The sequence below is a fragment of the Delphinus delphis genome, chromosome 5 (assembly GCF_949987515.2).
Source record: "Delphinus delphis chromosome 5, mDelDel1.2, whole genome shotgun sequence".
In the NCBI taxonomy this organism is placed as follows: domain Eukaryota; kingdom Metazoa; phylum Chordata; class Mammalia; order Artiodactyla; family Delphinidae; genus Delphinus; species Delphinus delphis.
The window spans coordinates 28,845,237-28,859,129 of NC_082687.1; the positions used below are offsets into that span (position 1 = coordinate 28,845,237).

At 36.3% G+C, this 13,893-nt stretch overlaps 1 protein-coding gene across 1 annotated transcript in view; it reads right to left on the minus strand.

Moving 5' to 3' along the window:
* IQCM (IQ motif containing M) overlaps nucleotides 1–13,893 on the minus strand; it is a 347,601-nt gene that overhangs the window by 237,638 nt on the left and 96,070 nt on the right. Inside the window, 2 exon segments of the mRNA XM_069540669.1 lie at nucleotides 857–915; nucleotides 11,920–11,928. Coding sequence (XP_069396770.1) covers nucleotides 857–915; nucleotides 11,920–11,928 — 68 coding nt within the window.

Below are 13,893 nucleotides of genomic sequence, written 5' to 3' on the forward strand. Positions count from 1 at the left end.
CATTAAGAGTTTTGGCACCACCTTAGGTGACACCAACTTTCAGTTTCTGGAGCTTTCCAGATTTTGGAATTGTGAATAAGGGATTATGGACCACACCTTTTGAGTAACTGAGAGAAGGAATTAAGAAGGATGTCAAGTAAGAGAAGGTAGCTTGAATAATATATTTGAATAAACCTGTATTTACTAGGGGGTAAGTTTTCCAAACTGGTTGCTCTGACAAACTTCAGTCTCCAAGGTTTACCCTTTTGCTATTTGCATCAATATGGCTTGACACAGAGCTTTGCACCGAGTCAGTACAAAAATGGTATCTGGTGAATTAATAAATTAATGCATTACCAGTGAAAAAGAAAGCACAGGTCTGAAACCTGTCCTTTTCAGAAACTTCACTGTTAATTTTCCATAATCCCTTCTTTCCATCTCACTCTCCAATCTATCTCACAAAATCAGTTATTTTTCCACAAAAGTTTGTCAACAAATTTGCTACACAAAGAAGCAGAGCAATCTTAAGAATGCCTCATGGAGTCACTGAAAGGCATGCTGTACCATAGTGAATTGCAGGACATAGTCTCTAATAAACAAAACTGCTGAAACATCATACAGTACTGTTTACAATGCTTTTACTTGCCACTGCAAAGTAAACCTACAGCCTGGTCTACTGAATGAGCATTAATACACTCAAAAAAATAAGAATTTTTTATCCTTGCCTTAGTCAAATTAAATGGGAACTTTGAAAAAGATACGTTGAAAACTTGAGCTTTCAACAACCTACATTTCTTTAAACCAGATACTTAAGTCAGGATAAAACCAAAAGCAAGCATATTAATTTAAACTTTTCTGCTATTATATAAAGATATACCTGGGTTGTGGCTTTGATTCTGGCTTGACAGACTGTTGTTCTTTTTTGATAAAACTTTTCTAGAATAAGAGGAAGAAGAATTGACACAATTAGGAAACCAACTTCATTGTCTATAAAATCTTAATTCCACTGATGTTCTATTATATTATCAAAGGGAGAAACAACTGATCCATTTTAATATATAAGCCTAAACGTTGATATAAGTATATATTATAAACCTAAACACATATAAATAAGTATACTCAGAGGAGTATGATCACAGAACCTCCTCCGGCATCTTTTGGCCCCCAGGAATACAATTCCTTCTGATCATTTCAGTGAGCAAATAGCCATAAAAATCTACTAGAGATAAGAATTTATTTATTTAATTACTTATTTGCCCTCTGTCTTATAAAAAGTTTTAAGGTAGCTTACAAAAAATATAGTATGTGTGAAAAAAGAAAAAAAAGGATATCAAGTTAAAGGGAAAATACGGATAGAAAAATAATGTCAAGTGTTTTCTGATACTGCTTACTGTGTTACAAAGATTTGCCTCTCAAATTCCCAGCTACCAAAGTGTTACAGACTGAACTGTGTTCCCCTAAAAGTCATATGTTGAAGCCCTAATCCCGAAATGTGACTATATTTGGAGATAAGGCCTTTCAAGTGGTAATTAAGGTTAAATGAGGTCATAAGGGTGAGGCTCTAATCCAATAGGACTGGTGACCTTATAAGAAGAGGAAGAGATGCCAGGGGCATGTGTGCACAGAGAAAAGGCCATGTGAGGACACAGCAAGAAGCAGCCATCTATAGGCCAAGGAGAGAAGCCTCAGGAAAAACCAACTTTGCCCTAGAACTGTGAGAAAATTAATTTCCGTTGTGTCAGCCACCCAGTCTATACTATTGTATTATGGCAGGCCTGGCAAACTAAAACACAAAGTAACAAAGAAAACACAGTAGTTCTAACATTCACAATATCTATAAGAGAAGTAAACTTATTTTCTGTGAAAAATTTCTTCCATGAGTCCTTCATAAGAAGCCTGGGATAGTGTAATGGTCAGCTTCAACAGCATCTCTTCAACAATGACACTTGAAAGTTTACTATGGATCTTTTACACAGTCCTTCAATGTCAGTCAACAGTTGAAAGAACAACTTAGGAGATGATTCTCCAAGATCTCAAAATAACTGGGTCATTCCCTTTCTGGTCATTTGGTGTGATCCAAAGGTTAAACTGATACCTAGAGGCATTGCATATCCATTTTATAATCTGCTATGACAATTATTTTGCCCAAAATAGCTTTTGAAAAAATGGCCTCAGATAAGAGGAATTTGAGGTAATCTTGACAATGAGTAAAGGTTAACGGATTTTGGATTGTTGGTGTTGTCTTCCCTCTCAGACTCTATAAGAAGTCGGTGCCAGAAAGTACCTTGGCTATTGATGTAATGCTCCTGATACCACAACGAAAATGCTTATTTTACTTTTGCTTTAAAGTTGCAAATAGGGACTTCCCTGGTGGCACAGTGGTTAAGAATCTGCCTACCAGGGCTTCCCTTGTGGTGCAGTGGTTAAGAATCCGCCTGCCAATGCAGGGGACACAGGTTCGAGCCCCGGTCCGGGAAGATCCCACATGCTGTGGAGCAACTAAGCCCATGCGCCACAACTACTGAGCCTGCGCTCTACAGCCCATGCGCCACAACTACTGAAGCCCTCATGCCTACAGCCCGTGCTCTGCAACAAGAGAAGCCACTGCAATGAGAAGCCCATGCACTGCAACAAAGAGTAGCCCCTGCTCGCCGCAACTAGAGAAGGCCCGCGCGCAGAAACAAAGACCCAACACAGCCAAAAATAAAATAATTAATTTTTTTAAAACAAGAATCAGCCTACCAATGCAGGGGACGTAGGTTCAATCCCTGGTCTGGGAAGATCCCACATGCCACAGAGCAACTAAGTCTGTGCGCCATAACTACAGAGCCTGCACTCTAGAGCCCTTGTGCCACAACTACTGAAGCCCACACACCTAGAGCCCACGCTCCGCAACAAGAGAAGCCACCACAATGAAAAGCCCATGCACTGCAACCAAGAGCAGCCCCCCTCGCGACAACTAGAGAAAGTCCACGCACAGCAATGAAGACCCAACACAGCCAAATATAAATAAATAAATTTATTTAAAAACATAAAGTTGCTAATATGTATTTAACCATTATTTGGCAACTGAACCCAAAGAAGTCTCTTCTATAAAATCTCAGGATATATAAAAAGTGTAAAGATGAAATGTGGAAGAAATTTGTATCTGTATTGCAAAAATACTCAGTTTTAAGATGCAGAGTGATTGTTTTAAATACAAGCTTCACTCTGTCCTATAGTGAGTGCTCTCTCGGATGCAGTCTGACTTGTATATGTAAACTTGTATTTCGTGCCATTCATTGTTTAAGACTGAAGATTAACTTTTCTTCTACTGTTATGTTAGAATGCAAGAATAACCTTGAGAATTAACTTGCATCACCTCTCAACTATTTGTCACTTTTAGAATTCCCTGATCATGTTTTATTTTTCAAAGCATTCACCCTCAAAAATAATACTGTACTTTTTAAAATTTATGTGCAACATGTAGGTGATAATAAAACAAGAAGAAGCACCTATATTTTAAATATTGCTCTCAAGATGTTCCATGACACATATTCATGGCTAGAAAAAATACTCACGGCTACAAAAATTATTTTTTAACTTATGTAGTCCATACTTTTGCACACAACAAAGTGCTTGGCTTGGAACACACTGTCCTTATGTGATACTACTATTTACACTTGCCAACTAAATTTTTTTAACTGCTTCCTTCTTGGCCAGACTAACTGAGATTTTCATATTCTCCACCATGAAAGGTGTCAAATATCAGGCCACTAAGCAAAACAGTCTCAGACAAACATTCTTGAGGATTTTTCTTAATAAAATGTTCTCTGATTTTTTTCCAGTTACCTCTGTTGTGTCTTTTTCTTCCTACCTACCATAATTAGAAACCGGTGGTGGCGGGGGAGTTTGGTCACCTTTTTGTGAAGTCAATAGCAGTCCTTTTCTTTAAGGGGTCCTGGGGTTTTTTTTCTAAGTCTTAGTTTTCTCCATACTTATATATTAAAATCTCAAGTCCATTCTGCCTTGATGTTTCAATTCCATTCTCTCTCAAAATGTTTCTTCTTTCCACAGCTGCCAGCTGCTTCTCTAGACTTCTTCAAGATCCTAGTCTCTCCATGACAATGCATTTGAAGCGACACATTCTAAATACTTGGATAATGATGTAAGTCACTTATTAAATACTCATGTCAAAATTTTCCAATTTTTTTAACAACCTGTGTGAATTTATTTCAAACCTTTTTCAGACTCCTTTCCCCCACATATTTTCTCAAATCCCACAACTTAACCGGCACCAACTTCTGATAATTCACATAATATTAAATCTCAAGCTTCTTTTTAGAAGCAGCTACCTAATCCACCAATTCCCCCTTCTTTCCAAATCTCATCTGGAATTTATTTCTTCCTTTTGACAATGCTGCTAATTTCTCTCATAGTTTGATGATTAAATTCTTGCATTGATTAACCACAGATGAAATATGGAAGAAAGCCTTTCATTTCACATCATAATGCTAGCCATACTTCTATATTACTACTATTAGTGTGAAATTCTGCAATATGTTTGCAATAACAAGGTAATCTATAATTGGCACATTACACCTCCAATACTTACCCTAAAATGTGGTTAAAGGGGATTTTCTAAGTAGCAAGAAATTTTCATAGTTTTAAACAGCTTTGTGACCCTACCAGAAGCATATATAAACACACCATTCAAGGTAAATGAAAGGTTTCTTTAAAAATAGATAACTGTGAAGAGAAAATCACTGATAGCATATACATATAAAATTAAAAATTGCACATTAAAACATGTGAAATAAACTGAAAAGCTTTTTCTGCCAGGCTTGAAACTTGTGTTTCCCCAGCAGAAGTCAGTCATGTCACCAGCACATTCTGTGAAATAGCAGTGAGTTGCATTCCTTGTACCGCTACTGCTTCTTGTGTAAGAAATGTTTTAAAAAGAAAACTGTCAGTAACTTGCACACATGCAGAACCAGAAGGCACCAAACACATCATTTTGGAATTTTTCACAAGTCATTATCTTTACACTGTTGTATTTTAGAGCTTCTAAGAACACATACAAACCACAGAAGGGTTTTCCAGCCATAGAGCCACACCCAGGAAGTTGTGATAGGCCCAGGAAACCCATAGTTTCTCAAAATCTTCTTGTGGAGCCACAGAAGCCCCATTGTGAAGGTGTTCTCAAGTGTGGTATTTCTTTTACATTTCTTAAGAGAAGTGGAGGGAATACCATAGGTAATGCTGGTCACTGTGTAATAGCCATGACCTCAAAAAGCCATTCAACTTTCAAATTAGGCAAGACTGAGGGAGGTGGCCCAACAAAACATAGGTTTTTCCTTTATCAATCACTAGATAAAATTTCTTTAACCTCCAAGGGAAATGAAAACTCTTTGATATTTAGCAATTTAAGTATCACATAGGAGGCAATACAAAGACTGATGAGAAAGAGGGAGCTGGACAGAGAAGTTTACATCCCACTATAAGTCCCTCTGAGGGTTGGAACCTATTTGTAAAAGATATAACAGGGCTGTTGTTTCCAGTAGCACGTTCATAGCAACAAATCACAGCATAATACTAACACATATTCTAAAACGAAAAATCAAATATATTTTAAATGCATAGCTGAAATGAAGGGAAAGTAATAGAACTCTTTTCTGGTAGAAAACAACGAGAATGTTGAATTTACTGTTGTATGAGTTCTGGAGCCTGTCTTAGCCTTGGGGATGGCATGGAAATTTTAGACAACCTAGAACCTGGGTTCTAATGAGCCCCGTGCCCTGAAGTTGGGAGACAAACACTGGAACCCAGAGCATGAAGGAATATCAGAGCTGAGAACACCTCTCATAAAACCTAGGTACTGGAAGTGCAATATCCTTAGAATATAAACCAGGATTTTAAAATTCCCCTGGGGAGAGAAAGAAAGAAGTAGAAACAGAAGGAGAAAGAGATAGCATGAGACCACTTGTCTGTCATGGCCTTGCCTCTGGGTGGAGAGGAGAAAAAGTCACTCATAGGAATTTTTCAGGATAAGACTTCATTCATATGGATTTGGGGCCTGACTTCACACTATAGGCAATTCCGTAAACACATCCTATCAAAGAAAAGCAAAAAATTAAGAACAAAGTGGTCCCAGGTTGGTAGTGCACTGAAAGAGTACCCAGTAAAAGCTAATATCAATCATTTTTAGAAGAATGCAGTTTAAATTCAGGTTTCAAAGAATTCTCACAATAAAATACCAAGAAAAATGAGCTCACAGTCAGAAAATCATCAAACATAAGAAAATAAGCAATCAAAGCATCAGAAGAAACAACAAACTACACATTCAGAAACTCAAAGACTCCAGTACTGAAACTAAGGTATACAGAATATAAAATAAGAATGAGCTTCCGTTTCTATATGTTTAGAGAAATATGTTAAGGTAACCAAAAATTTTCAAAGCTGACAAGCTGATTTGAAAAGTAACAACTAGCCATTCTAAAAATGAAAAATATAATAATTGGAATAATTGGAAACTCAACGAGTAGCAAAAAAAAAAAAAGAATGGACACACAAAAAGAAAACACATAAAAGAGGAATCAGGAGGGAAAATAAGACCCAGGATATAGCAATAAGAGACAAAGAGATGGAAAATGTGAAAAAGTGGAAAAAAAGACAAAGAGTGACAATTAAATGGAAGACAACATATGTGTAAGGAGAGTTTTAGAAAAAGTTTTAAGCAGAGCTTATAAAGAAAAAAATGGAAGAAAAAAAGCATTTAAAGAGATAGTGACAGAGATTTTTTTCCAGAATGCTGAAAGACACTGACTTTCATAGTTAGGAAGCCAAACAGAAACCAAGCAGAATAAATAGAAAGAAAAACACACTTACACATCTCATAATAAAACAGCAGAACAATGAAAAGAAGTCCTTAGAAGTAGAGAAGAGAGATTACTCACAAAGGAAAGACAACTGGACAAACATCTGATTTTTCAACAGCAACAGTGGCAGCCAGAAAACAGGGGAAAGATAACTTCAAGATTCTGAGAATGTATTATTGAGGAGGAAAAAATAGATATAAACAGAAGTTTTCTGCCACCTGACCCTTACTAAAGGTACTTCTAAAGGATGTAATTCAAGAAGGAAAATCATCCTATAGCCTGTGATGCTAGATATAAGGGCAGGTAAAAAAAAAATTGGTAAGCATGTAGGTAAACCTAAACAGACAAGGAGGTAGAAAACAAAATAATGGTTTCTAATTTGTGAAGTTAAAAATAGTGAAAATAATAAGAGAATTAAACTCTGGTAGTTAAGGCAATCTAAGATTTCTGTATGAGGTGGGAAAAGGATAAATATACTTTAAAAGTATGTATTAAAATCCATAGGTTAACCACTTATAAAAAGTAAAAAAAGAACATAAAGGTCAAACGAGAACAAGGAAAACTAGTACAATGCTAGTTTGTACAATGTACTAGTACAAAACTAGTACAAGGAAAACTAGTACTAGGAAAAATGGAACAAGAGGGGAAAACATGTCAATCAATTTCCAAAATAGACAAAGGAGCAAAAGAGAAAAAAAAGGACAAAATAGAAAGAACAAATAGAGAACACAGAACAGAAGGGGTATAAATGCATCTAAATATATTTTTGAAAATACAACTGTATGATGTTCACAAAAAAGAAATAATCGTGGCCCAGAAATATGTGAAAAAAAATTCTCAGCCTGATTTGTCATTAGGGAAATGCAAATTAAAATCTCAAAGAAATATTTCATATCTTCCAAATTGGAAAAGGTTAAAATTTTGACATATTATTAAGTGTTACCAAGCATATGAAGCAATGCAGACTCTCATAAACTGTTTCTAGGAGTGGAAAACTGTTCTCTATATTGCCTGGTAACACTGAATATACGCCCACTGGCCAGCACAGCCAATCTACTCCAGGCTGCTTGTGGCTAGAGGCAATCAATTATTCAGGCAGTTAATAATCAGTTATGGAGTTCCTACTGCCCAGGCCCTGTCCACCTGCCTCCCAGGCTGAAGGGATCAATATTCTGGCATCTATATAACCCGTTCTCAATGCAACAGGATGCAGGTTCATATTGATGCTGGGAATTCTTACCCTAGAGAAACTCTTGCACCTAACACTTGTAGAAGAATGTAGCAGAATTGTTCATAATAGGACATAACTTTTTAAAAAGGCAAATATCTCTCAGCAATAGAAAGGATAATTAAATTGTAGTGTATTCATTCAATGGGATGTTGTGCATCCATGAAAATGAATGAACCATGGGGTCACAGATTAACATTTATGAAGACTGATGGCTCTCAAAAATACATTGCTGGGACTTCCCTGGTGGCACAGTGGTTAAGAATCCGCCTGCCAATGCAGGGTACACGGGTTCGAGCCCTGGTCCGGGAAGATCCCACATGCCGCGGAGCAACTAAGCCCGTGCACCACAACTACTGAGCCTGCAGCTCTAGAGCCCGCGTGCTACAGCTACTGAAGCCCAAGTGCCTAGAGCCCGTGCTCCGCAACGAGAAGCCAGCAATAAGAAGCCCGTGCACCGTAACGAAGAGTAGCCCCCGCTCACCGCAGCTGGAGAAAGCCCGCGTGCAGCAACAAAGACCCAACTCAGCCAAAAATAAATAAATAAATTTATTTAAAAAAAAATACATTTCTGGGCAAAGAGAGAGAGAGAAAACATTATAATTCCACACACATAAAGTGAAAAACAAGTAAAAGTAAGCAAAATACTAAATAGAGATGTGTGTAGATGTGCTAAATTATAAAGAAAAGCAAGGGAACAATTAACGTAAAATTAAGGAGACTGGTTTCTTCAGGATATGAAGGGAAAGAAAAGACACGTTGAGTTCTGTTCCCTAAGTTTTACAGGTATTTGTTTTAGTGTTATTCTTTAAGATACAGAGCTATAAATAGATACGTATATGAATAATACACTGTTTTGTATAATTGATACATAAAACAATACAAATTTTTTAAATAGTGTGGTAAAAAAATTCCTTGAGTTTAAGATGAGTGTCTGTCCCCCGAGAAAGAAAAGAATGAAAAGATCTTGGGAATCTATGGGTTTCCCAAGTATTCAATATATCAAAACTTACTAGGAGGTTACATGGCTCCAAATCTCTCCTGTGGTTTGTATGTGTTCTTGGAAACTTCAAAATTCAAGAATGCCAAGCAATGGAACAGCTGCTGCCAGGATTGTGTTGTCTTATTCTGAAATTTTAAGTGTATGAATCTATAAATACATATGATTAATTTTTTTTATCAGCTAGAATTAAAACAACAAAATGAGGAAATGAGTTCATGTTTTACAATTTGAGGACATTTTAATGTGCTTGTGTTCATATCGATATTAAAGTTGATGCTCAAATGAATGTAAGGTGCTTATTTGATTTTGAATATGTTTCCCCCTTTGTATATAACATACCCTCCCAGGTAATTAATTTATTATTAAACAATTTGGTTATAAACTGGATAGAATTTTAAACTTTTGAATTCAATCCTTTTCATTTGTGCATTTGTTTGGGATTTATTTAACTGTAAGACCATTGTAAACAGTGAGTTTGGTTACCATCATAAGATTTATATACTATGTGCTAGATCTGGAACTGCATCCCAGAACTAATAAATTGTTATAACTAATAATTAGAACCTACTATCTGCTTTATGTTCATGTTCTTCAATATTCACCAAGACTCTGCAAAATAGATACTTTAATTCTCACTTTCCCTTAGGAAGTTGAGAAGTTTAATATCTTTACCTTGATTACACAAGTAGGAAGGAGGTGACTGGGATTCATTCAGACTCAATACACTACTCTATCCGGAAGGTGAAATTGGTAATACAGGTAGAAAATTTTTAATCTATGAAAATAGAATACAGTGAACAAAGACAGCATTAGAGTTTACATTAATTTTTTTAATTGATTGGCACTCAGCAATTTTGTTTTCCACTCATTTCTTTTAGAAAATCTCCAATGATTTTGTAGGGAGTCAGTAGAACTTAATCATAATGGGACTTAGAACAGCCAATCAGATGCATGGTGGGGGTGGTCAAAAGCTGCCCCAGCCCCCTAACTACAACTTGACTATTTCTCCTTGTTTGGAGCATGTTTATGGGGAATTACATAAAACAGTGCTTATCAAACTTTATGCTCTTATAAATCACTAAGATCCAATTCCTAGAGACTCAGGATATACTTGGATGATATATCAGCTTATTGAAATTGTCCAGATTATTTTATTTGGGTGAAAGCTGTATTATCAAAATAGCTGGCATATTTTCCCAGGCCAATTTTGACATTCACTGTAGTTCTATTTCATTACTTGAAAATGTGTTTCTGATATCTTTGATCAGTTATAATCTCACTCGTCAACGTTCACAATAAACCACATTCCTATCCCACCACATGACTAAATTCAGCATAGAGTATCTGTACTTCAGGTATTTGTCAGGAAAACAATTACATTGTATAGACTGTCACTACTTATCAAAAGCTCACTTAAAAGGCAAAATATTATGGGGAATTGTCTAAAATAGTGTTTCTCAAATTTTTATATGCTTATAAATCACTACTGATCTTACTCAAATACAGATTCTGATTCAATACATTTGGGGTGGGTCCTGAAAGCTAAATTTTTAACAAGTTCCTGGATGATAACAATGCTATTGACCCATGGAGTCGGGAGGGCCTAACTAAACCTGCAGAGAATTATCTAATTTTAGTTGGTTATTGGTTTGCTTTTTCTTTGTGTACTTTTGTTTTTGAGGAGTAAGAAGCAGTGGAAATCTATGTGAAAATCTAAAAGCAACACTTCTTTGGAGGAAAAATTAACAGTATATAATAAAAAACAAAGCAAAAGGGGGAAGCATACCAGCAACTCCACTACAAGGAATTTATCCTAAGGAAATTTAGAATATGCACCAAGATTTAATTACAAATATAATGCACTGCATTCCATTAAAGCATTGTCAATTGCCAAGATAACCAAAAATGAGTTATTTAATATTAAAGAAAATATGTTAATAAGAAAAGATGCTCAGAATATATTTTTGAGTGAAAAAAATAAGGTTATAAAGCATTGTTGCTATAATAAGTATGGTTGATTTTCTCATTTTTGGCTCATCTGTGTTTCCTTCAAAATATAGGTATTACGAGCATATTTATAAAAATTATTTTAACACGTGGTAAAAAGCAGATGTTAAAGGCTTTATAGGATGGTCATAATTATGTGGTAACAGTACAGGGAGAACAGAGAAGGAAGAACACAAAGACCTAAAATAATTTGAGTTTAAAAGTTGTCCTATGTGTCTGGTTCAAGGATACAACTGGAGTCAGATTAGGAATCAATCACTGCAGACAGAACCCTGAAGCAGCCTTGTGTGGCTGAGAGGATCATCGTCCTCTGATACTCTCCTAACACAACAACTGAATGGGAGTGTGTGTGGCCTCCTGATTCCTACCAACCAGATTTCACCATCTGCAACCTAGTCGTCATCACCAGATCTCCTACAACTCAGTTTTGAGTTTGTGCCCTTGGGATGGATTTGTTTGGTCCTCTCCAGACAGCCAATGAAACCCATCCTGTCTGCAGACTCAAAGGGATCTTCTAATGAGACTGTTGGAGGAGGTTAGAAAAAAGAAAAAAAGAACCCAACAGGAGAACTGTGTGACAAAATGAGAATGGCCACGGATTCCAGAGAAGAGGAATGGGCCAAAAAGTCCATTTCAGGGCAAAGAATTAAGGATCGTACAACTCTTTCAGTCAATACAGAAAAAAAAAAAAAAAATTAATGCAACATCCTTAAATCATCTTTTTTTTCTTTTTCCTCTTCTTAATAATATTATCATGGTTGTGTTTTTCACTGCTTTGGAACCTTGGGTCTCTTATGTGTTCCACTTGGGGAAATGTCAAATAGCCTATTATTCATTTATTCAACAAATATTTTCTAAACCTCTAGTTTATGACAAACCATTCTAGGCACTGGGGTTGCACTGGTGATCTAAAATGTCCTCAGCCTTATGGAACCTACATTTAGTGAGGAAGGCCAGTAATAAACCAGTAAAGAGATTCATGATGCACTCTGAAAAAATAAAAGTAGTGGTGTTCCTTTAGGTGGGGTTCGGGGAAGAACAATCACAGGGAGTAGCATCTATCAGAGATATATAATCACATCTGCCTGATTCTGCTATTGGGAATCACATAAACATGGACATTCTGCAGTTAATTCCAGGACATGTCTTGCATCAAGTATCAATAACAATGAATATACGATCATGGTATTTTCCTTATAGAACTAATAATGTGTGTGTGTATGTTTTCAACCTTAAAAATAAAATAGCCAGTTATTTTACCCACAAAATGGGTTTATTCGGGAATAGCAGAGAATTGCAATTTGGGACAGACAAGCTATGGTGAATCACAGGCAAGTCTGAAAAATAAAGGAGAGGGGTCTGGCTTTTGAGTAGGTGTTAGGAGGAAATAAAGAAGGGCTGTTTTGAACAAAAGTTCATTGGAGAAGAGCAAGAGCTTGAGGTTGTGGGGGACCTTCCTTCTTTTTCTGAAAAGCAGGAGATAAAATTCCCCTGTGATTAATGTCTTCCCTTGTCAAAACAATTCTTACCTTCCTTCTTCCTGCTGGTTATGCAAGTGCAAAGAGTGGTATACACATGAGAGTTCCCCCTCAGGCTGCATGGCTCCATTTTAAATGAGGTTCCCTTTATTTATTTTCACAGTGTGTATATATATATTTGTGTGTGTGTGTGTGTGTGTGTGTGTGTGTGTGTCTGTCTGTCTGTCCTTATCTCCTTATCTTCCCCATCACCTTTATCTACTATGACCACCACTACTATTACTTTTGCTATCACTATTACTACTATAAGCCTATGATTCCTTATTTATAACTCAGAAATCCAGAAAGCTTTGAAAACCAACAAATTTTTCATAACACATATGGAGGGGAGAATTTAACTCACCTAACCTTTGGTGTCAAAACCTAACCAGAACCAACAAACAAATGACCTATATAGCAGCCTGTATCTCCCACTTAATGAGAATATTCATATGATTTACTACAAAATATTACCATGCTTTGATTACAGGTTTGATTACAGATCTACTTTTCTTTTTACCTCTCTAAAGTTTGAAATTTTCTGATTCCCAAATATGGCTGGTCCCAAGAGTTCTGAATAAAGCATGGATCTCCACACCTACGACAAGCTACAACTATCACCACTGCTGCTGCTCTTACTAAAAAACTTTGCCTTTGAGTACCTCTGTATTAGTTATTCCAATTCATTCTAACATCTCATTAGCCTAAATGAGTATAATTGAAGAGAAAATTTTGCACCTAATCCATCTACTGTTTAATGAATACACTTGACTTTTCAGACATATTTCTCTGATCATTTAAAAAAGCATATCACAACAAATCTAAGTCAATGCAATATTAACAGCCATAGCATTATCCAAAGCCTGTGGCCATAACCCAGGATGTTTATGTCTCCTGGCACTTTCTATGTCTCCTGGCACTTTCTATGCCTACTTATTATTACTACTGAAGTTTTCATTCATATTCAACATCCATGTCTGGTGCATTTTGTTTGATGAAAACAATCTAATTAGTGCTGAACCTTTCCTAGTTCATAAATTTATTCCTAAGAACATTAAAAGGAAGTCAAGTGAGACATGTTCAGTAACAGATGTTTGCCTTTTTTGGCTGCCTTTTTACAGTTTGTTCTCTTTCATTACTTTTTAAGAAATTTAGTTAATGTTCCCTTTCCTAGAGAACAAGCGTACCTAGCTTCCCAGAAGGGTGGGGGTGGGGGGATTCCCCAGGGTAGGCACAGTCTGTTCACTCCCTTAACCTAATATCTGCTCCAATGTTCTTTGCATCCAGCTTTTCATTCTTTCA